This window comes from Coregonus lavaretus, assembly GCF_964263955.1.
Source record: "Coregonus lavaretus genome assembly, chromosome: 38".
Taxonomy (NCBI): Eukaryota; Metazoa; Chordata; class Actinopteri; order Salmoniformes; family Salmonidae; genus Coregonus; species Coregonus lavaretus.
Window position 1 is genome coordinate 16,426,754 of NC_140025.1, and position 22,945 is coordinate 16,449,698.

At 42.4% G+C, this 22,945-nt stretch overlaps 2 protein-coding genes across 2 annotated transcripts; one reads left to right on the forward strand and one right to left on the reverse strand.

The window, feature by feature from the left end:
• The first annotated feature begins 250 nt into the window (after positions 1-250).
• On the forward strand, positions 251-15,591 carry LOC311112034 (junctional adhesion molecule 2A-like). The gene is made up of 9 exons (XM_084155002.1): positions 251-591; positions 10,009-10,185; positions 10,484-10,633; positions 10,769-10,956; positions 11,630-11,732; positions 12,586-12,697; positions 13,456-13,527; positions 13,843-13,876; positions 14,182-15,591. Exons 1-9 carry the CDS (start codon positions 543-545, stop codon positions 14,218-14,220), a joined length of 924 nt encoding a protein of 307 aa, XP_084011128.1. The 5' UTR covers positions 251-542; the 3' UTR covers positions 14,221-15,591.
• A 207-nt stretch (positions 15,592-15,798) lies between these two features.
• LOC311112035 (ATP synthase-coupling factor 6, mitochondrial-like) lies at positions 15,799-22,332 on the reverse strand. Its single transcript, XM_084155003.1, has 4 exons — positions 22,271-22,332; positions 21,640-21,810; positions 16,688-16,815; positions 15,799-15,912 (listed from the first exon to the last, which is right to left on the reverse strand). The coding sequence occupies exons 2-4, from the start codon at positions 21,807-21,809 to the stop codon at positions 15,884-15,886; spliced, it is 327 nt and encodes a 108-aa protein (XP_084011129.1). The 5' UTR covers position 21,810; positions 22,271-22,332; the 3' UTR covers positions 15,799-15,883.
• Between the last annotated feature and the right edge of the window lie 613 nt (positions 22,333-22,945).

Consider the following 22,945-nt stretch of genomic DNA (forward strand, 5'->3'; position numbering starts at 1 on the left):
AAATGTATCAAAGTAAATATCATGGCGTTATGCCTGTGGGCACAGGGTAGATAGGCTTGAAGTGCTGAGACTATGATGACACACACAGAAAAAAACAGTCGTCAGTGCAGTTGGCCATTGTTGGCACGGTGGACAAGTGTAGTGCGCGTCTTGGACACAGCGTTGCGCTCTCCGCATTCCTTCTCCAGGAGCCCCCCACCAACTCTCTTCCTCACCCCACCAAACCTCCCTCCCTCCCTAACACAACAGTAGGACAGCAGGGAGACCGTCTACAGAGACTAATGAGAGGACAGCCACTCTACAGTCGTATGCCATGCGGCTAGTGTAATAGTTTACAGAAAGTCCGAAAGTGTGACGTCCTAACCGCCAGCGCGCTGCCTAACTGCTCAGGAAATACTACGGAGTTTTGGAACCAATTTCGCCAAAGGAGCGACGAGATTCTGGAATTACTGGAGTTGTGGACAAGTCCGGGAACTACGTTGAGGCTCAGGAGCAGCTCATCTTTCGAGGAAGGACATACTTTTGAACAGCAGGAGTTCAGGATGGAGAGAGCGTCACTGCTTTTGCCCCTTGTCATTCTACTGATGCAATGTAAGTAAACTTTTGCATTTAGGCTACTCCATATGATAACGAGTAATTCGTGTGTAATGCATGTTGGGGTTGATCTGTATTATTGGTATTCTTGAAAATTAAATGACCATTATCCCTATTGCAATTGCTTTTGTCTCTGTAATGCCATGTCAGCTGTTTATGTGTTTAGAAAAAATAAGCAATTTTAGATAGGAAAATATTGATAAAGCACCTAATAAAAAAATTAATGATGATTGTGATCTTACTGTGAACTGTAAGATCACTATATCATGTTGATGCTTCTACTCTCACGCACACAAATAAAGGGGCCAGCACTTGATTCGGTTGCAATTGAATTAACTTTTTACTTAATCCTCTTCTTTCCTGGAGAAACATATGGCCTGTACTAAAGTTTTCCAACGTTGCCGGTCTTTCGTATACAGTAAATGCAACAACTCCATACGTTTCGGCTAACGCCTTCCTCACTGCGTGTGATGATATTGGAATACATTCAACTGCATTAAACAGATATGGACCACTAATGTGGCGTTAAGTTATTGTTGGAAGCAGGCCAGTCTTATCGGGATGTGGGCAACCCAAGGTTGGGCACAGGGTGGGTACCACCAACTTTGATAACAGCAGGGCCGTCAAAAGTGCATCCCTAATGGCACCCTATATTCCCTTTATAATGCACTACTTTTTATCAGGGCACATAGGGCTCTGGTCAAAAGTAGTGCACTACAAAGGGTGCCATTTGGGACTTTTCCATGGTGTCAGTGAGATGCCAACCAGCCAGGGGAGGGGCTGCATTCAGGTCTGCCCAACTGTTGATGTCTGCTGATTTATCATTTGGAACTGTTTGGAATAGTTTGCATCAGACTTGATTGGACTGTGTTCTGTCCTGTAGCTTAGGTGAGGCTTGTTTTGAACGTTGTGGTGCCATTTCGGATGCTGACATTTTGCAAGTGAGCCACTGAGGTGCGTGTGTTAGAGGAGAGGAGACCCCACCGCCAACCCTGACTGGCACAGCTGTTCCTGTCAGAGCAGTACAGGGTTACACAGACACAGAGGGGCTTTGTTCTCCTAGGAGAACACACACACACACACACACTCACATTCTCTCTGTCTCTCTAGATCCCTCTCTGTCTGGAAATTGATGTGCTCTTAGATGCTAATAGATATAGATGCATACCATATAAAATGCTCCTAGCACAGATTTAGCGCTCAGTTGTAGCTTATAATAAAAGGTATATAATAGGTAACTATCTGCTGTATGAACTTGTGTGTATGTGTCTGTGCTTGTTCGGTTGGTCATGTGTCAACTTGTGTAGTTTTTGTAGTTTGTGTGTGTGTGGGGGGGGGGGGGGGGGGTGGCTCGCAGGAGAACCATGTTCGAACCCAGTTGGGTGTTTGTGTGTGTGTCCGGTTTGGGGTCAATTCCAATTGAAGTCACTCAATTCAGGAAGTATTTGCATTTAGAATTTTTGATAGAAGTAGCATCTCATTTTCCATTTATTGCAAAGTCATAAAAAAAAGTCCCTTTTCAATTCTTTTCAAATGTCCCTTTGTCAAATTTTAGTTTTCTTCCTGAATTTACTGACTTTGAATTGACCCCAACCCTGGTAGGTCCCAGGTGCAATAGCTCATAGGGTTCAGAGAGGGACAGGTCACCATGCAGCAGACAGACAGAGAAAGTGTGGGCATCATGTCAGGGTTGTTATCACGTCTGTGTTATCTCAAGGAGACGCTCCTCAAGGTGGCTGGCGTTTGCCACAGCCGACACTGTGACAACAGCTTGTTCAACCCAGGGATGCTACTGATGGATCCTGCTGCTCTGATAATATAGAATAAAACTATTGTTATCTCTCTCGCTCTCTCGTTCTCTCTCCATCTATTTCTTCCTATCTCCCTCCACATCTCATCCTCTCTGTCTGTCTGTCTGTCTGTCTGTCTGTCTCTCTCCCTCATCCTCTGTCTCTCTCTCTCCCTCTCTCTGTCCATCCAGCCAGGGAGAGACAATGCTCCTCAGAGAGCGAGAAAGAGGGAGTGATGAGGCACACACACTCCCCACACAGCTGCAGTGATAACAGTGTTACACATACTCACAAAGTAACACAGACAGCAAGCAGGGAGGGACAAAATACACGAGGCTGCACTTTTACCGCCTACTGTACTCAAACATCCGAAGGACAACGTGAATAGGCAACATGAGCCTGCAGTTTGAATTCGCACTCTGCCACTGATAATGTGTAGGCCTAAGTAGATCTAATTGCCTAAATACTCATAACTAGGATTCACACACAGTTTTTCCGTTTATTTTCTGTGAATCGACTGGATTGAAATGGAATTGACCGCAGCCCTTAGTATGCTTCATTGTTTGCTTCATTGTTTTTCAGCGAGCAAGTTGTTTACATTTTGTTTCCCAACTTTTGCTCTGCTTTCATGGCCATCTAAGAGGCCATCCCTGAGAGGACCTGTAAATCCATTATCACTTCCTGTGCCTCTCCAATGCCTTTGTCTCACTTTGGCCTCCATTCTTTCCCTCCATTCTTCCACGTAGATCCGGTTTGCGTCTCAAAATGGCACCCTATTCCCTATATAGTGTACGACTTTTGACCAGGGCCCATAGGGACGCAGACCTGCCCTTCAGTGGGGGAAAGCAGGAGGACAGGAGGATTGGTTAGGACATTTCCTCTGCTCCCTCCCCACCCCTTGGTCCACTAATAGAACTACAGGAAGTAGTGCAACAAACAGAAGCTAAACTAAACAGGAAGCTAGCTAACTGCTAACAGAGAGTGGCTCATTTGGTTGATGACCTCAGTTAAGTACAGTGTAGACCAGTGGTTCCCAATCAGGGGTACTTGGGGGTACTTGGCCTATCCAAGGGGGTACTTGATCAGACTCATGATACCATAGGCTTACTGGTAAAATGCACATGAGGGGGTACTTCAGGGGTACATTTTTAGTCATTTAGCAGACGCTCTTATCCAGAGCGACTTACAGTTAGTGAGTGCATACATTTTTCATACTGGCCCCCTGTGGGAATCGAACCCACAACCCTGGCATTGCAAGCGCCATGCTCTACCAACTGAGCTACAGGAGGCCATGACAGATAGACTTGTGCTTTGCTGGCCAGCAATTGTCAGTATTTAGTTAATTGAGCAGAATATAGTATTAGTAGGCTATGCAGATGGGAGGGGTTGAATGTAGCTGAAGGGTGGGACTAATAACAAGATAACAAATGTAAAATATACTGTGTCTGTAAAATGTATATAGGTTCAGAACTTTTGAAAACAGCAGTTAAAAATATATGGCAAATTGAAATCAAACTGGATGGACATCAGAAATAGATGGAGAGGTTGAGGGTAGAGGAAGGACAGAACTAAAAACAAACAAAATATAACTATTGTAAAATAGATTGTGTCTGTAAAATGTATATAAACTCAGCAAAAAAAGAAACGTCCTCTCACTGTCAACTGCGTTTATTTTCAGCAAACTTAACGTGTAAATATTTGTATGAACATAACAAGATTCAACAACTGAGACATAAACTGAACAAGTTCCACAGACATGTGACTAACAGAAATTGAATAATGTGTCCCTGAACAAAGGGGGGGTCAAAATCAAAAGTAACAGTCAGTATCTGGTGTGGCCACCAACTGCAGTGCATCTCCTCCTCATGGACAGCACCAGATTTGCCAGTTCTTGCTGTGAGATGTTATCCCACACTTCCACCAAGGCACCTGCAAGTTCCCGGACATTTCTGGGGGGAATGACCCTAGCCCTCACCCTCCGATCCAACAGGTCCCAGATGTGCTCAATGGGATTGAGATCCGGGCTCTTCGCTGGCCATGGCAGAACACTGACATTCCTGTCTTGCAGGAAATCATGCACAGAACGAGCAGTATGGCTGGTGGCATTGACATGCTGGAGGGTCAGGATGAGCTTGCAGGAAGGGTACCACATGAGGGAGGAGGATGTCTTCCCTGTAACGCACAGCGTTGAGATTGCCTGCAATGACAACAAGCTCAGTCCGATGATGCTGTGACATCGCCCCAGACCATGACGGACCCTCCACCTCCAACTCGATCCCGCTCCAGAGTACAGGCCTCGGTGTAACGCTCATTCCTTCGACGATAAACGCGAATCCGACCATCACCCCTGGTGAGACAAAACCGCGACTCATCAGTGAAGAGCACTTTTTGCCAGTCCTGTCTGGTCCAGCGACGGTGGGTTTGTGCCCATAGGCGACGTTGTTGCTGGTGACGTCAGGTGAGGACCTGCCTTACAACAGGCCTACAAGCCCTCAGTCCAGCCTCTCTCAGCCTATTGTGGACAGTCTGAGCACTGATGGAGGAATTGTGCATTCCTGGTGTAACTCGGGCAGTTGTTGTTGCCATCCTGTACCTGTCCCGCAGGTGTGATGTTCAGATGTACCGATCCTGTGCAGGTGTTGTTACACGTGGTCTGCCACTGCGAGGATGATCTGCTGTCCATCCTGTCTTCTTGTAGCGCTGTCTTAGGCGTCTCACTGTACGGACATTGCAATTTATTGCCCTGGCCACATCTGCTGTCCTCATGCCTCCTTGCAGCATGCCTAAGGCACGTTCACGCAGATGAGCAGGGACCCTGGGCATCTTTCTTTTGGTGTTTTTCAGAGTCAGTAGAAAGGCCTCTTTAGTGTCCTAAGTTTTCATAACTGTCTGTAAGCTGTTAGTGTCTTAACGACCGTTCCCCAGGTGCATGTTCATCAATTGTTTATGGTTCATTGAACAAGCATGGGAAACAGTGTTTAAACCCTTTACAATGAAGATCTGTGAAGTTATTTGGATTTTTACAAATTCTCTTTGAAAGACAGGGTCCTGAAAAAGGGACGTTTCTTTTTTTGCAGAGTTTATTATGTATAAGCTGGAAGTAGAAGCTTAAGTGATGTTGTTCATTAGTTTACTCCAATTAGGGGAGGGGTGGTAGGGTTAGCGGAAAATAATAAAGGAAAATATATTTTAAAAAGATTATATATATTACATACACACACACAACCAGTCAAAAGTTTCGACACCTACCTACTCATTCAAGGGTTTTTGTGAGGACAGATGCTGGGAGACAGGAAGTGAACATTTAATGGAAAAAACAGACAGGAACAAAACACGTCTGGACAGGGGAAACGAAACATCAACGCTGACACTGGGATCAAACAGAGGAACAGACAGAAATAGGGGAGGTAATTAACAAAGGGAAGGAGTCCAATGAGCGCTGATGCGTGTAACGATGGTGACAGGTGTGCGTAATGAATGGCAGCCTAGCGCCTTCGAGCGCCAGGGAGGGGGAGCGGGAGCAGGCGTGACAGTACCCCCCCCCCCCCCCCCCCCCCTCGTAGGGATGCCACCCGGTGTCCCACCTGGGCGAGCCAGACGGGCTGGCCGAGGCATGGGAACCGGCCAAGGCGCGGGAACCTGTCAAGCCTGAAGGGCCGGCCGAGGCGTGGAAGCCTGACGAGCCGGCCGAGGCGTGGAAGCCTGACGAGCCGGCCGAGGCGTGGAAGCCTGACGAGCCGGCCGAGGCGTAACGATGGTGACAGGTGTGCGTAATGATGGGCAGACTGGCACCTTCGGGCGCCAGGGAGGGGGAGCGGGAACAGGCGTGACATATTTTTCTTTATTTTGACTTTTTTACATTGTAGAATAATAGTGAATACATCAACACTATGAAATAACACATATGGAATCATGTAGTAACCAAAAAAGTGTTAAACAAATCAAAATATATTTTCTATTTCAGATTCTTCAAATAGCCACCCTTTGCCTTGATGACAGCTTTGCCTCAAGTCCATATTATTGGCAAGAACAGCTCAAATAAGCAAAGAGAAATGACAGTCCATCATTACTTTAAGACATGAAGGTCAGTCAATATGGAACGTTTCAAGAACTTTGAAAGTTTCTTCAAGTGCAGTCACAAAAAACATCAAGAGCTATGATGAAACTGGCTCTCATGAGGACCGCCTCAGGAATGGAAGACCCAGAGTTACCTCTGCTGCAGAGGATAAGTTCATTAGAGTTACCAGCCTCAGAAATTGCAGCCCAAATAAATGCTTCACAGAGTTCAAGTGACAGACACATCTCAACATCAACTGTTCAGAGGAGACTGTGTGAATCAGGCCTTCATGGTCAAATTGCTGCAAAGAAACCACTACTAAAGGACACCAATAAGAAGAAGAGACCTGCTTGGGCCAAGAAACATGAGCAATGGATATTAGACCGGTGGAAATGTATCCTTTGGTCTGGAGTCCAAATTTGAAATTTTTGGTTCCAACCGCTGTGTCTTTGTGAGACGCGGTGTGGTGAATGGATGATCTCCGCATGTGTAGTTCCCACCGTAAAGCATGGAGGAGGAGGTGTTATGGTGTGGGTGCTTTGCTGGTGACACTGTCTGTGATTTATTTAGAATCCAAGGCACACTTAACCAGCATTCTGCTGCGATATGCCATCCCATCTGGTTTGGGCTTAGTGGGACTATCATTTGTTTTTCAACAGGACAATGAACCAACACACCTCCAGGCTGTGTAATGGCTATTTTACCAATAAGTGATTGAGTGCTGCATCAGATGACCTGGCCTCCACAATCCCCCGACCTCAACCCAATTGAGATGGTTTGGGATGAGTCGGACGGCAGAGTGAAGGAAAATCAGCCAACAAGAGCTCAGCATATGTGGGAACTCCTTCAAGACTGTTGGAAAAGCATTCCAGGTGAAGCTGGTTGAGAGAATGCCAAGAGTGTGCAAAGCTGTCATCAAGGCAAAGGGTGGCTAATTGAAGAATCGCAAATATAAAATAAATTTTTATTTGTTTAACACTTTTTTGGTTACTACATGATTCCATATGTGTTATTTCATAGTTTTGATGTCTTCACTATTATTATACAATGTAGAAAATAGTAAAAATAAATAAAACCCTTGAATGAGTATGTGTCCAAACTTCTGACTGGTACTGTACATATATATGTATGTATATATGTATGGATATATATGTATATATGTATATGTATATATATATATGTATGTATATATATATATATATATATATATATATATATATATATATATATATTATATATATATATATATTATATATATATGTGTATATATATATATATGTATGTATGTATGTATGTGTCTATATATATATGTATATTTATATATATATACAGTATGTGGGTATGTATGTGTATATACACTACTGTTCAAAAGTTTGGGGTCACTTAGAAATGTCCTTGTTTTTGAAAGAAAAGCCATTTTTTTGTCCATTAAAATAACATCAAATACAGTGTAGACATTGTTAATGTTGTAAATGGCTATTGTAGCAGGAAACAGCAGATTTTTAATAGAATATCTACATAGGCGTACAGAGGCCCATTATCAGCAACCATCAGTCCTGTGTTCCAATGGCACGTTGTGTTTGCTAATCCAAGTTTATCATTTTAAAAGGCTAATTGATCATTAGAAAACCCTTTTGCAATTATGTTAGCATAGCTGAAAACTGTTGTGCTGATTAAAGAAACAATAAAACTGGCCTACTTGAGATTGGTTGAGTATCTGGAGCATCAGCAATTGTGGGTTCGATTACAGGCTCAAAATGGCCAGAAACAAAATACTTTCTTCTGAAACTCGTCAGTCTATTCTTGTTCTGAGAAATTAAGGCTATTCCATGCGAGCAATTGCCAAGAAACTGAAGATCTCTTACAACGCTGTGTACTATTCCCTTCACAGAACAGCGCAAACTGGCTCTAACCAGAATAGAAAGAGGAGTGGGAGGTCCTGGTGCACAACTGAGCAAGAGGACAAATACATTAGAGTGTCTAGTTTGAGAAACAGGCGCCTCACAGGTCCTCAACTGGCAGCTTCATTAAATAGTACCCGCAAAACACCAGTCAACGTCAACAGTGAAGAGGCGACTCCGGGATGCTGACCTTCTAGGCAGAGTTGCAAAGAAAAAGCCATATCTCAGACTGCCCATCTTAATCTTTTCTTTTTATTGGCCAGTCTGAGATATGGATTTTTCTTTGCAACTCTGCCTAGAAGGTCATCCCTTCCGTTTCTTGGCAATTTCTCGAATGGAATAGTTTGTTTCTGGCCATTTTGAGCCTGTAATCGAACCCACAATTGCTGATGCTCCAGATACTCAACTAGTCTCAAGAAGGCCAGTTTTATTGCTTCTTTAATCAGCACAACAGTTTTCAGCTGTGCTAACATAATTGCAAAAGGGTTTTCTAATGATCAATTAGCCTTTTAAAATGATAAACTTGGATTAGCAAACACAACGTGCCATTGGAACACAGGGCTGATGTTTGCTGATAATGGGCCTCTGTACGCCTATGTAGATATTCCATAAACAATCAGCCGTTTCCAGCTACAGTAGCCATTTACAACATGAACAATGTCTACACTGTATTTCTGATCAATTTGATGTTATTTTAATGGACAAAGAATTTTCTTTTCTTTCGAAAACAAGGACATTTCTAAGTGACCCCAAACTTTTGAACAGTAGTGTATATTTACAACAAATATTTACGGGGGATTGGAAATGATGCAGACAATTACATTGATGGAAGCTACAATCTAGCTGCAATATTAAATCTGATCTACCCCCCCCCCCCCCAAAAAAAATCTTTATTCGTATAAATAAAACGGATTTATTGAATTCTCCATGTGGTACAGGAAAAAACAACAATTTAATCAATTTTAGAATAAGGCTGTAATATAACAAAATGTGGAAAAAGTCAAGGGGTCTGAATACTTTCCGAAGGCACTTCATTTAATATAACAGGCTTTTAAAATTCAATATTGATGCACAATTTCTACTTAAAATATCAAAAGGGATGCAAAAGGCAGTCTTTTCATGGAACGACCCGCATATTAAGTGTGCGTGTGTGTAGTACATAACATTACTGTACCAAACACGCTCCTCCCTCGATGGACGGGTGTTACCCGGGCGACCTGTGGTCAGCAACAGGATGACAAAACTATAATCCTGACCTCATGCACCAATCAACCAACAGGAAGGGCTGCTCCTATTTCCTATTCCTGTCAAGATGCACAAGTTCAACTGGAGCCACACAGACACAGAGGCACACAGAGACACAGTCAGCCAGCCAACCAACCAATCATCCATGCTCCACTTCCAATCTGGTCCAGAGGAAAAACTGGTTCATAAAAGCTGTAATTGGTTCATACAACATTTACAACTGGTTCATCATAACTGAATATAACTGGTTTATAACAGATTATAACTAGTTCATAACTGATTATAACTGCCGTATAGCTGATTTTATAACTGAGTTAACTTGTTCATAACTGGTCCTCCATCTTACAACCCTTTCCCCCAACCCCATACGTGGCACCTCTCTCTCTCTCTCTCTCTCTCTCTCTCTCTCTCCATCCCTCAGGCCTTCCCATTGTCCCTGTTACCGTGTCAACAACCACACCCAAGGTGGAGGTCCGTGAGAACTCTGATGCGGTTCTGAGCTGTGATTTTCGGACAGAGAAGGAACAGAATCCTCGAATCGAGTGGAAGAAGAAAGGAACAGATGTATCATTTGTTTACTATGAGGGACACTTCAGAGGTGATTGGCTGTCCTGGCACATTATCTTCCATCGCTGTCTTTCTCTTTCTGTCTCTTTTAACCCCTGTCCAGAGCCCATCTCCAGACTCCGATTTCATTTACTCTCCTCACATGAGGGAAATTCATTTTAAGAGCTTCATCAACATAAAGCAGAATGTGATGAACATTACAAAGACATTTGAATGAGAAGTTACCAGAGGATTGATGGTAGTTTAAGTATAAAACTTTTCCTTAAGAAACTAAATATCCATCCCCCCCCACCCCCCTTCTCTGTGTTGACCGGTTTCCCCTCTCCCAGGTGACTTTGCGGGGCGTGCAAGGATCAAGGGGGCGACGGTGACCCTACAGAGGGTGACCCAGAAAGACGCGGGCGAGTACCGCTGTGAGATCAGTGCCCCTCACGACACCATCACCCTGGGGGAGACTAACATCACCCTCAAAGTCTTGGGTTGGTACCACACCATCTGTCTGATTGGCTGACTGAGAGGGTCTGACTGACTGAGTGTGTCTGTGTGTTGTCTCAGACATGCTGTTTGTGCACCCCCTTAACCCTGCTGACATTGTGGCTGTACCCTCCCCACAGTGCCCCCCCACACCCCATCCTGTGAGATACCCAGCTCAGCCCTGACGGGTTCTGTGGTGCAGCTGCGCTGTAGGGACCAGCAGAGCATCCCCCCAGCCACCTACTCCTGGTACAAAGATGACAAGCCGCTGACCCCCTCCCGTATGGCCAACGCCACCTACCACCTTAACCCAGTTACGGGCATACTGGTGAGATACTTTTTAAGAACAGTGTATATGCAGTCATACCATTGATGCTTTGGCACGATTTACTCAATGTATGTGCCAGTAAAGCAATATGAATTTGAATTTGAGAGAACGAGGGCCCAGCCACACACACACTGACTGTGTGTTACATAGGAGCCACTAGGGCGTCAAGAAAATAGTAATTTTTTTTTACCTGCTACACTGGAAGTGTAACTTTTGGCCAGCGAGAGCAATGTGCGAGCTTCTTTATCCTATTTGAGCTGAAAATGGAACCAAAGTGTAACTTCACCTACAGCTCACTTATGCCCAAGTTTCATTGAGATTAATAGGAGCGCCTCACGCTCCGTATACTGTTAGTTATGCATCCGGTGTAGCAGGCCTCCAATACAGACTCCAATACATGGAAGTATAACCAACCACTAGCACAGTATATGTTAATATAAACTTCAGTAGGACACTCAAACCTTAGCTACAGTTCAGACCAACAGTGGCTACCTACAGGTCACTTCCCTTTGGTCAGACATCAACCCATATAGACCCTTAGTTTGGAAGCACACTGGTAAACTCTAGACCAATTGCCAAAAATACTGTACAGGTTCTGTGCATCATATCCTCTTCCTCTCTCTTTTTCTTTCTGTTGATCCCTCCATCTGTCTCTTTCCCTCTCCTCTGGAAGGAGTTTAAGATGGTGGCGAGAGGCGACGCGGGACAGTACAGCTGTCTGGCATCAAACGAAGTGGGGCCGCCCAAGATGTGTGAGGCTAAACACATGAAGATAGGTGGGTGTGCATGCATGCAAGTGTGTGTGTTATTATAAGAATGATCAAATCAAATCAAATGTTATTTGTCACATGCGCCGAATACCACAGGTGTAGACCTTACAGTGAAATGCTTACTTACAAGCCCTTAACCAACAATGCAGTTTTAAGAAAAATAAGTGTTAAGTAAAAAATAGATAAGTAAAAATACAGGGGGTACCGGTACAGAGTCAATGTGTGGGGGCACAGGTTAGTCGAGGTAATTTGTACATGTAGGTAGAGTTAAAGTGACTATGCATAGATAATAAACAGAGAGTAGCAGCAGCGTAAAAGAGGGGGTGGGGGAACAATGCAAATAGTCCGGGTAGCCATTTGATTAACTGTTTAGTAGTCTTATGGCTTGGGGGTAGAAGCTGTTAAGAAGCCCTTTTGGACCTAGACTTGGCGCTCCAGTACCGCTAGCCATGATTGTTGTTCATATGAGTGTAGTTTTGTCTTTCCACAAACTACCGTGACTCTCGTGTTTCAGATATGTTTTATTGTGAAGTGTAGGTATATAGGCATACAACTGTACAATTGGTCTTCTAAGCTTCTTTTTTACATACAAGAAAACATTAGAACAAATGGATACAACAAAAACAGTAATAAAAAAATAAAGAAAAGACCTCTTGAATATCCCTAAAAGCCGTGGCTTTTGTGGAGCAATAGGTAACGATGCTTCAGGTCCAAGATATTGTGGATACTGGCTTGAGGGTTGGTTACATAGAGGAGAATGTCATCTGCGTATAGAGAAATGTTATTTGATGTGTCGTTAGTATTGAAACCAACTAGCGTGACTCTCAACCTCTCTCGCTCCCTCCACTCTCTCTTTCAGAGGATGTAAACATGGCAGGGGTCGTTGCTGCGGTCGTGGTCATCTGTCTGGTCATCGCCATTTGTGGCTTCGGGGGGTACTATGCACACCGTAATGGCTACTTCAGCAGTGAGTCTGTCTGTCCCTCTCTCTGTCTTTCCATGTACATACAATATGTATCTGTCTGCCCGTTTGTCTGTCTGACTGTCTGTCTGTCTGTCAGTCTGTCTGTTAGTAAATACAATTTGCTAGTGAAAGTTTTTGTACTCACTTCCTCTTACTTTCTGTCTCCACTCTCCTCCTCTCCCCCATCCTCCCTCCAATTTCAATCCATCTCCAGGACACAGAGGAAGGTAAGAGCTTGTGTCTCCTTAAAGCCATTCAGAATTATTAAAATATAGTGAACACACCCTGACACTGAATACATCTACATTGCTGTGTAACTACCACAGACTAATAGAGGTGTGTGCGTGTTAATGTGCTGAGTAAGGTCAGTAGAGAGTGATAGGTGTGTGTGATTGAGCCCAGCGGTGCAAGCCTGTCTCTTCTCACAGAGAGAGACACTAACAGGTGATTTGTGACCCAGTTAAAAAAAACTAGGTTTGTTATTTTGACTGACTGACTCTAGATTAGGCCAGTTAGATGACTAAGAATACTATCATGATTATTTTAAATGAATTACAAATAATAACAATAATTAATCATCCTTTATCTAGGGAAGTCATATTGTGATTGACATCTCTTTTTCAAGTGAACCCTGGCTGCTTATAAACTCCCCTCCCGGCTGAATTGTGATTAGCTTACCTGCTCCGTGTGGTCGTGTTGTTAGTAACCCTGAGCATGGTGTGTGAACCTCATCACCCCCTCACTCAACTTTGACCCCCCCCCCAGGTCCTTTTGGATCCCTCAGTGTCACGGTGTGGCCCACATCAGCAGCCAAAACCTCCACAGAACAGAAGACAAGTGAGTCTTACCCACAGACAGACAGAGTAATAGATTTAAAAGTAGACAATTGAACAATTGACAATGAACAGGACTTTACATAGAAGCACACACTGTGTTTGTGTGCGCTTGCGCGTGTGTGCCCAGGAGTCCTTTACAGAAAAGGTTGCCCTTTCAGCTCCCTAGGACCGTGTCCTGTGGTGTGTTAGATGTAGTGGTGTTCTTTGATAGTGGCCAATGTTTTTACTGCGACCACAGCTGCATCACATTTATGAAACTCGCTCCCTCCACTGTGTCAAACAATCTAGTATCTTTATAAATGCCTCTGTCTTCCAGGACGAATGCCAACTACAGCCCTCCGCCCCAAGATGTGAGTAATTTTCTCTGATTTTGTCTGTTGGTGTATTCATGGATGGGTATTATATTCACAGGAAATGTTGACTTGAGCATTACCGCTTACACATTACTTTGAGCACATAACATTTTCTAGATTGATTCTAGATAACATTTTATCACCATATTAAAAGACAATATGATAATTACTGGTAGAATTATCTTGGTGGTAGTAGTAGTAGTAAGTAAAATTCTCCAAATGTTACTAATAATGGAGAGAAAAAGAGCTGAACTGCAGTAGTTCTGACCGAATGAAAATATGCTACTGTTCTTCTCTCTCAGCCTGTGAACTTCAAACACACCCAGTCCTTCATGCTGTGAGGACCTCGACAACCCCTAAAAGAAACCACACACACCGGCATCATGGCAAGACTGGAGTAGTTTTATTCGATCCAAATGAATAGCAAGGAGGCACAGACAACTTAGCGTAGAGGCCCTGTATTCCTCCTGTTTTTCTGTACTTGGGCCCTCAATGCGAGCCTATTATATTAGTCACATGGCACTCTATTCCCCCTCTGGTGGCCAAGTTGTTAAAAATGACATCCCACACAAATGCTCACTTACCCCTCAACTGGCCAAAACATGAACTACCTAAATCTTATTTTATACCAAAGACTTGAACATGGCATCTGAGTGTAATATACTGTAAATATTTTCTGATGGCTTTTGGCTAAGCCTTGATTTTTATTTAACTAGGCAAGTCAGTTAAGAATAAATTCTTATTTACAATGGCAGCCTACCCCGGCCAAACCCTAATCTGGATGATGCTGGGCCAATTGTGCGCCACCCTATGGACTCCCAATCACGGCCGGTTATAATACAGCCTGGAATCGAACCAGGGTCTGTGGTGCAGTGCCTTAGACTGCTGCGCGACTTGGGAGCCCACAATGCAGAATAAGAAAATCCATCTTCTTCCGCGGGCAGTACTCGCGGAGACCTCATTCACGGTAAACACTGCATATGTCGGTTCAAAATTACCTAGTTAATGTCTGCGTCAAATTAGCATACTGTAATTTTTTAAAATCCACATCAAAATCCGTCTGTTTTAAGATAGAGATGTTTTTTTGTTGTTGCTTGGGCTGGATCTCAATAATATTAAAGTAGTGTTTGTGAGACCAGGAGACTTGTGAGACCGAAAAACACCACTGAGCTCACCAAAATAGTTTTATGGCGGCTTCCTCTCTTTCTTGAATATTGGCCATCCACTATATTGCTTTCAGAACCGTGCATGTGAAGGAAAGGAGAAGCTTGGGGCTCGATTCAATCTGTATTGCTGAAGTTCAGAGCTATGATAGAAATGTAAAGGTTATGTTCCTGTGTTCGCAGAGACTGCATTCACGTTAAACGCTGCATATGTCAGCTCAATCGTAAATTACCTTTATATTTCAAACGTGCTAAAGCTCTGAACTTCAACAGTACTGATTGAATTGAGACCTTTGAGATGGACCCCTGCTCACTCGAAGTTGCCAACATTTTGTGATGCCCAATACCTTTCAAAAGTAGTTATGTCATATTCTATCTAGGGGCTCTTTTGTAAGTGTTTTCTTGTTTTGTTTAAGCTAAAGTATTATTGTGCTACTGCATTTTTTTTATAATAGAGTATGTTTCTTAGGCAATGGATGAATGAGTTGCTGTTAGTTTATTCTTTGTAAGATGTTTATTCAGTATTAAAGATTTATCCAAAACGTGTTCAATCATTTCTCACCATGTAGTCTCTTCCCACAGCCGCTGGAGCAGGGTGGAGCGCCATGAGTCAGGCGAGCGAGACTCATCATTCAAAATCAGTAAATGATCAAAACATTTTATAAAGTAGAAATGCAAGCATGTAAGGTAGAACATGGTTTGCAAAACCACTCTCACTATAACCCCTTGACTGATTAGCATAAGAAAGCAAACATGTTCACATTTAATCCAACATCCTTTATTAAATAGTACATTATAATGGTGACATGTAGGACAGAGACAACGTCATCATGGCCAGTGTTCACTTGGCCACTTCCTGCAGCTGGGGCTCTGGAGAAGAGAGAAGGGAGATTGTGAGTAATGCTGGGTTGTATTCATTACATTTACATTTAAGTATTCATTACTGCATACCGTAGTAAAACACTTTGCAAAGGAAAACAAAAACAAGCGTTTATTGGACAAGTTCCAGTAGTTCCTTTCATGTTTTTGTATATATATTTATCGTTTGGTGCCTAATGAATACAACCCTGGTTGATGGTGAATGAATCCTTTAAACCACCTGTGTCAAACTCATTCCACGGAGGGCCGAGTCTGTGGGTTTTCGCTCCTCCCTTGTACTTGATGAATTAAGGTCACTAATTAGTAAAGAACTCACCTCACTGATTGTCTAGGTCTTAATTGAAAGGAAAAAACTAAAACACACAGACACTAGGCCCACTATGGAATGACTTTGACACCCCTGCTTTAAGCATAGAATGAGTGTAAGTTATGTAGGGTGAGATGGTGGTATTACAATTTAGTCTGACTGAGCTACCAATAAATGCTACTACTGCAGTAGAGCTGGGCGACATGGACAAAACCCATATCACAATAAAGAGAAATCAAACGATATGTTTATTAAAATGAATTTACACCCCAGTTACTTTTTTATATTACCCTTTAAACGTCGTAGCTATCAATTGTCCCATTAGCAATCACCCATTATTTCATACATCACATTTCTCTACTGTAGGCTACTTATCATTATTAATGATATTAGTAAAATGTCTGATCATTTTCAGTTTATCATCCCAGCTCTATACTGCAGTGCATCGCCTTAACGAACCTGTAAATTTGAAGTCAGGGAATTTGGTGAGGTCACCGGTCCCATATAACCTCTGCAGTTTGGTGATCTCCTCTGAGACACCCTTTTCATAGGAGGGGCCTGCATCAACGATCCCACCTGCTGCAGCCCTGGAGAAAAGGGAGAGAGATGGGGAATTAACCTTTAACCTCTTAAGGATCAGACACTTTTTTTCAATTTTCGCCTACAATGACATACCCAAATCTAACTGCCTGTAGCCCAGGACCTGAAGCAAGGATCTGCATATTCTTGATACCATTTGAAAGGAAACACTGAGGTTTGTGGAAATGTGAAATTAATGTAGGAGAATAACACATTAAAATCTGGTAAAAGATAATACAAACAAAAAAACATGCGTTTTCTATTTATTTGTTCCATCATCTTTGAAATGCAAGAGAAAGCCCACAATATAATATTGCAGTTTAGGCGCAGCAGTGTGTGCAAAGTTTCAGATTGATCCAATGAAGAATTACAATACTGGACTATTTTGTATCAAGTCTGCCCAAATGTGCCGAATTGGTCAATTGATACATTTTCAAGTACATAACTATAGAGAACATATTAAAATGATACATTAATACAAAATGTAAGTTTACACACTCCCAGGAATGTCATACATGATGGATCATTAGCTTATACACTAACTTTCACACATCTAGCAGGGTGGGTGTGGAGCCAGAGACAGCAGGGGTTCAAACTGTAGAACCCAGTTCCTACATTTGAATATAAAAATTGATTTTATCAAACAAAACTATGCTAGCTTTTATCTCTGGTACCCTTAGGATGACAAATCAGAGCAAGATTACTGGATGTAAGTATATTATTTACCTTCAGAGGTGAATGTATCAAACCAGTTGCCGTGATACGTTTTTTGTTGTTGTGTACTCTCCTCAAACAAGAGCATGGTATTTTTTCACTGTAATAGCTACTGCAAATTGGTGCAGTGCAGTTATATTAACAAGAATTTAAGCTTTCTGCCCATATAAGACATGTCTATGTCCTGGAAAGTTTGCTGTTACTTACAAAAGTCATGCTAATCACATTGGCGCACGTTAGCTCAACTGTCCCGTATACGGGACACCGATCCCGTAGAGGTAAAAAACAACACTGTAGCATAGAATACACTACTCTGTGGTAGGGCTGACCCCATTTTGTCGATAGGCTGTTGGTTGACCCTTTATTTCTTTAGTCGTGGTGTACAAGAGACCTGTCTGATTTGCGCCTATGAGTGGACTAATCCATTGTGGAGGCCGTGGGAATGGCACTGTCCATCACTCCAAGACGTGCTACTGTAATTGTATATGGTTATATTACATAATGATAACATAACAATGATGCAAAACTAATAAAAAAAGATTAATTCATAACAAATGCGCCTTCTCCCACGTTGGACAGTGGTCACTGTCTGCGGTTCTGAAACACATCAGTGCGCTGTTGAATTGGCACCTTTTCCTAGACCATGTTGCTATGTGCATAATAGCAAAGTTAACCAGCATATTGGTGTTGAGAACAATGCAGCGGAGGCAGCATCAGAAGGAGGAGATGAGAAAACAGCCCTTGCCTTATTGTCTAAGAAAGGTGAGAGGAAACCAACTTAATTAGGTCTATAAATCAGTAGCCTAACTATTAAATGTGCCTGGCTTTATATAGTCTTAATACCATAACTTACTTAGGCCTATATTTCAATACTTATGTAGGCTACTGTATCAATCATTCATTCATGTCATCACACAGCATATGAGTCATTCATGTGGTCCTCTGTAGCTCAGCTGGTAGAGCACGGCGCTTGTAACGCCAAGGTAGTGGGTTCGATCCCCGGGACCACCCATACACAAAAAATGTATGCACGCATGACTGTAAGTCGCTTTGGATAAAAGCGTCTGCTAAATGGCATATTATTATTATTATTATGATTTTAAATGCAATCAAGCGAGCCTTGAATAATTAGCGTACACAATAAATAAACCGTTCCATTTCGGAAATTGCATTCATGAATGAATGCGACTGTTTTTAGTCTTTGCTGTAATAAAGGCTTAATAAAAAAAACATCAGAACAAATTCTCTGGTACGCTTATAATGTATTTTACGTTGTTCCAAATGTTCCAAAAAATTATATTGTAATCTATACAGCACCTGTTTGGCGCACACAATATGCACGCAGCGCTTGCTCCTTACCTTATTTTTCTTGATCTCCAGTATTTTCCACAACTAGTCAAATTTATTCCACACATCTGACTTCCCCTTTACCTCATGAGCAACCAGTAAACATTCCCCCTTTTTGAGTTTGTCACGTCCTCTGCATCCATTTTGCTGTTATGGCGTTCCGAGTTTGTTATAACCAATTTATTGATGTGATTATGATATGCTACAGGTCAGGCCCTATTGGTCACGTGCATGCGATGCATACATGTGTCACGTAAAGAGAGCAAGGGTTGAGGGAATAGGGAATGTTTTTCCTAAACAAATGAGGAATTTCAGTAACAGAACTTTTCAGTCAGAAATGGCTGTAATTATGTTGCAACTTAAGCAACATGGACAGCACGATAAACACTTTGATGTTCTGTGGTGGTCACTGCAGCACGGAGGAGAGAGAGAACAGGTGCTAGTCAAAGTCACTCGCTGTCTTTTTTTTTTTTAAACAAAGCGCAGCAAGTCTTAGCCCTGCACAATTAAATCAACTGCTGGTCGGACTCCCTCTAGTCATTTTTGTGTCTTAATTATTTAATCAAACAGTGTGCTTAAAGCATCAGACAAGCTCAGTGAATATAGTTGATTTTATTAAAACACATAGGATGTCTATATATATGGACAAAATACACGTTTTAAAATTTCAACCAATCAATTGGTCGAAAGAACAGACGAATCTTGGTCACCAAGATTTTTTTTGTCGGAGACAGCCCTACTGTTGTTGTAGTGGATGAGTTCAATAAACCACATAACTAAATCAGCCCTATAATTATTATACCCTATAATGACTCAGACATGTATACCCTATAAAAACATATTCAGCATCCTATGCGTTTCATGGATCTTGCCATCTAGGCATATATGGCTGGGTTCAGAAGGGGCACAACATTGTGGAACGTTCAGATATAAATATATTATGTAGAATAAACACGACTCAGACGTACTGTATAATCAAGTCTGCCAGCTCCGTTCCTGACATTTCTATTTGCAACGTCTGCTTACTGAACGTATGGCCCAGCCTTCTGTAAATTGCTCTGCAGTGCTAAAATGACGTGCAGACTCCCTGCCACCATCTCAGTCATGACATCACGGGTCATTCCACTTAAGCCTAGCTAACTTATTGCCTACCAACATGAAGAAACATGTACAGTGGGGTAAAAAAAGTATTTAGTCAGTTCTCCAACTTAAAAAGATGAGAGAGGCCTGTAATTTTCATCATATGTACACGTCAACTATGACAGACAAAATGAGAGAAAAAAAATCCAGAAAATCACATTGTAGGATTTTTTATGAATTTATTTGCAAATTATGGTGGAAAATAAGTATTTGGTCACCTACAAACAAGCAATATTTCTGTCCTCCACTCATTACCTGTATTAATGGCACCTGTTTGAACTTGTTATCAGTATAAAAAGACACCTGTCCACAACCTCAAACAGTCACACTCCAAACTCCACTATGGCCAAGACCAAAGAGCTGTCAAAGGACCCCAGAAACAAAATTGTAGACCTGCACCAGGCTGGGAAGACTGAATCTGCAATAGGTAAGCAGCTTGGTTTGAAGAAATCAACTGTGGGAGCAATTATTAGGAAATGGAAGACATACAAGACCACTGATAATCTCCCTCGATCTGGGGCTCCACGCAAGATCTCACCCCGTGGGGTCAAAATGATCACAAGAACGGTGAGCAAAAATCCCAGAACCACACGGGGGGACCTAGTGAATGACCTGCAGAGAGCTGGGACCAAAGTAACAAAGCCTACCATCAGTAACACACTACGCCGCCAGGGACTCAAATCCTGCAGTGCCAGACGTGTCCCCCTGCTTAAGTCAGTACATGTCCAGGCCAGTCTGAAGTTTGCTAGAGTGCATTTGGATGATCCAGAAGAGGATTGGGAGAATGTCATATGGTCAGATGAAACCAAAATAGAACTTTTTGGTAAAAACTCAACTCGTCGTGTTTGGAGGACAAAGAATGCTGAGTTGCATCCAAAGAACACCATACCTACTGTGAAGCATGGGGGTGGAAACATCATGCTTTGGGGCTGTTTTTCTGCAAAGGGACCAGGACGACTGATCCGTGTAAAGGAAAGAATGAATGGGGCCATGTCTCGTGAGATTTTGAGCGAAAACCTCCTTCCATCAGCAAGGGCATTGAAGATGAAACGTGGCTGGGTCTTTCAGCATGACAATGATCCCAAACACACCGCCCGGGCAACGAAGGAGTGGCTTCGTAAGAAGCATTTCAAGGTCCTGGAGTGGCCTAGCCAGTCTCCAGATCTCAACCCCATAGAAAATCTTTGGAGGGAGTTGAAAGTCCGTGTTGCACAGCCCCAAAACATCACTGCTCTAGAGGAGATCTGCATGGAGGAATGGGCCAAAATACCAGCAACAGTGTGTGAAAACCTTGTGAAGACTTACAGAAAACGTTTGACATGTGTCATTGCCAACCAAGGGTATATAACAAAGTATTGAGAAACTTTTGTTATTGACCAAATACTTATTTTCCACCATAATTTGCAAATAAATGCATTAAAAATCCTACAATGTGATTTTCTGGGAAAAAAAATCTCAATTTGTCTGTCATAGTTGACGTGTACCTATGATGAAAATTACAGGCCTCTCATCTTTTTAAGTGGGAGAACTTGCACAATTGGTGGCTGACTAAATACTTTTTTTCCCCACTGTACATTAGAGTAGGCCAGCGGTGACAGTCGGACAATAGTGCAGTTATTTATTACACTCACTTGCTCTTGGTGCTGTAGTCGCGGATCTTGTCTAGGAATAGTTTCTGGATAGGGTCCAGGTCCTTGGCCCGGTTGAAGAGGACAGCAGACAGGCCGACATTCCTGCGCAGTGTCAATGACACCGCGGAGCGGAACAGCGAGGACAGACGGAATAGTTTATGAAGCGCCATACTATCAAACGGAGAGAGAGGGACAAATGACAACAGTTAACTTTGACAGTACCAAACTAGCTAACAAACTGAACAGGTATATTACTGACGAAAGCTAACAGTGCATGTACAGTAGCTAGCTGAAGTTCCTAGCAAGTTAACGTTAACGGTTCCTAGCTAGATAGCTGACGGTAGTAACGTGGCTGTGGTAACTAGTGGAAACCCAACCTGTGCACATCTTCCATACAGGCATCTAAAGCAAAAAAGACATGACACTAGCTAACTTACAGTATTTGAGGAAGTTACAGTATTAGTCGACCCTATGATAACTTTAGCTTGCTTAGCACTCGCGTTATCATGTTTGTCTCTTACCAGCCAGCTATGACTTGTATTAGCATGAAGACGACGAACATGTAAGATTTGTCGTTAATACAATGAAAACGATAAAAATGCGTTAAATTCTGCTGAAAAACACCACTCACCTTGAATTTGACACTCGTGTATAGGCTGAGCGATTGCTTCCAATGTGATCAACCGCTTTGCATTATGGGTATTCTTTTAATTGGTCGTGTTCGCGAACATCAATGTACATCCTGGCTGCGCATCTCTACATGTTGTCCAGCGATGTTCTTTTCAGTACTACACAGTTTTTATCCTAGCAATAATGACATAATAATTATGCTTTATTTGCTACCTTATTTGGTATTTTATTTCTGAAATGAAAATCAAACTAGTCAATGCCTTGAAGGTGCATGTCTATGCCCCTGTAGGCAATGCAACAACTGTCACACACAAAAAACATAATTGCTGGATTTACACAACTGATTTAGTCTTTCCCTCAACTTCTTTGTGCAGTCCTCTAAATCTGTTTTTCTTTAGGCTATTGAAAACTGGATTTACAGTGTGCACCAGTAACCTACTGATTGTATTAATCTCATTCATCAGATTTTAGTTGTCTATGATCTCCTACTGAAATAAAATACTACACGGGCAATAATAAGATGACAATAAGCAATCATGTGGTGTTGATCAAAGCAAAATCAAACAGGACAAAAATTACATACCTTCCTACGCTCTCAGAAGAAAAGGTACAGAATTGTAGCCTAGCTTAGGCCTATTTAAAAGGATACAAACTAGAGGGCTGCATTCCCGCGGGA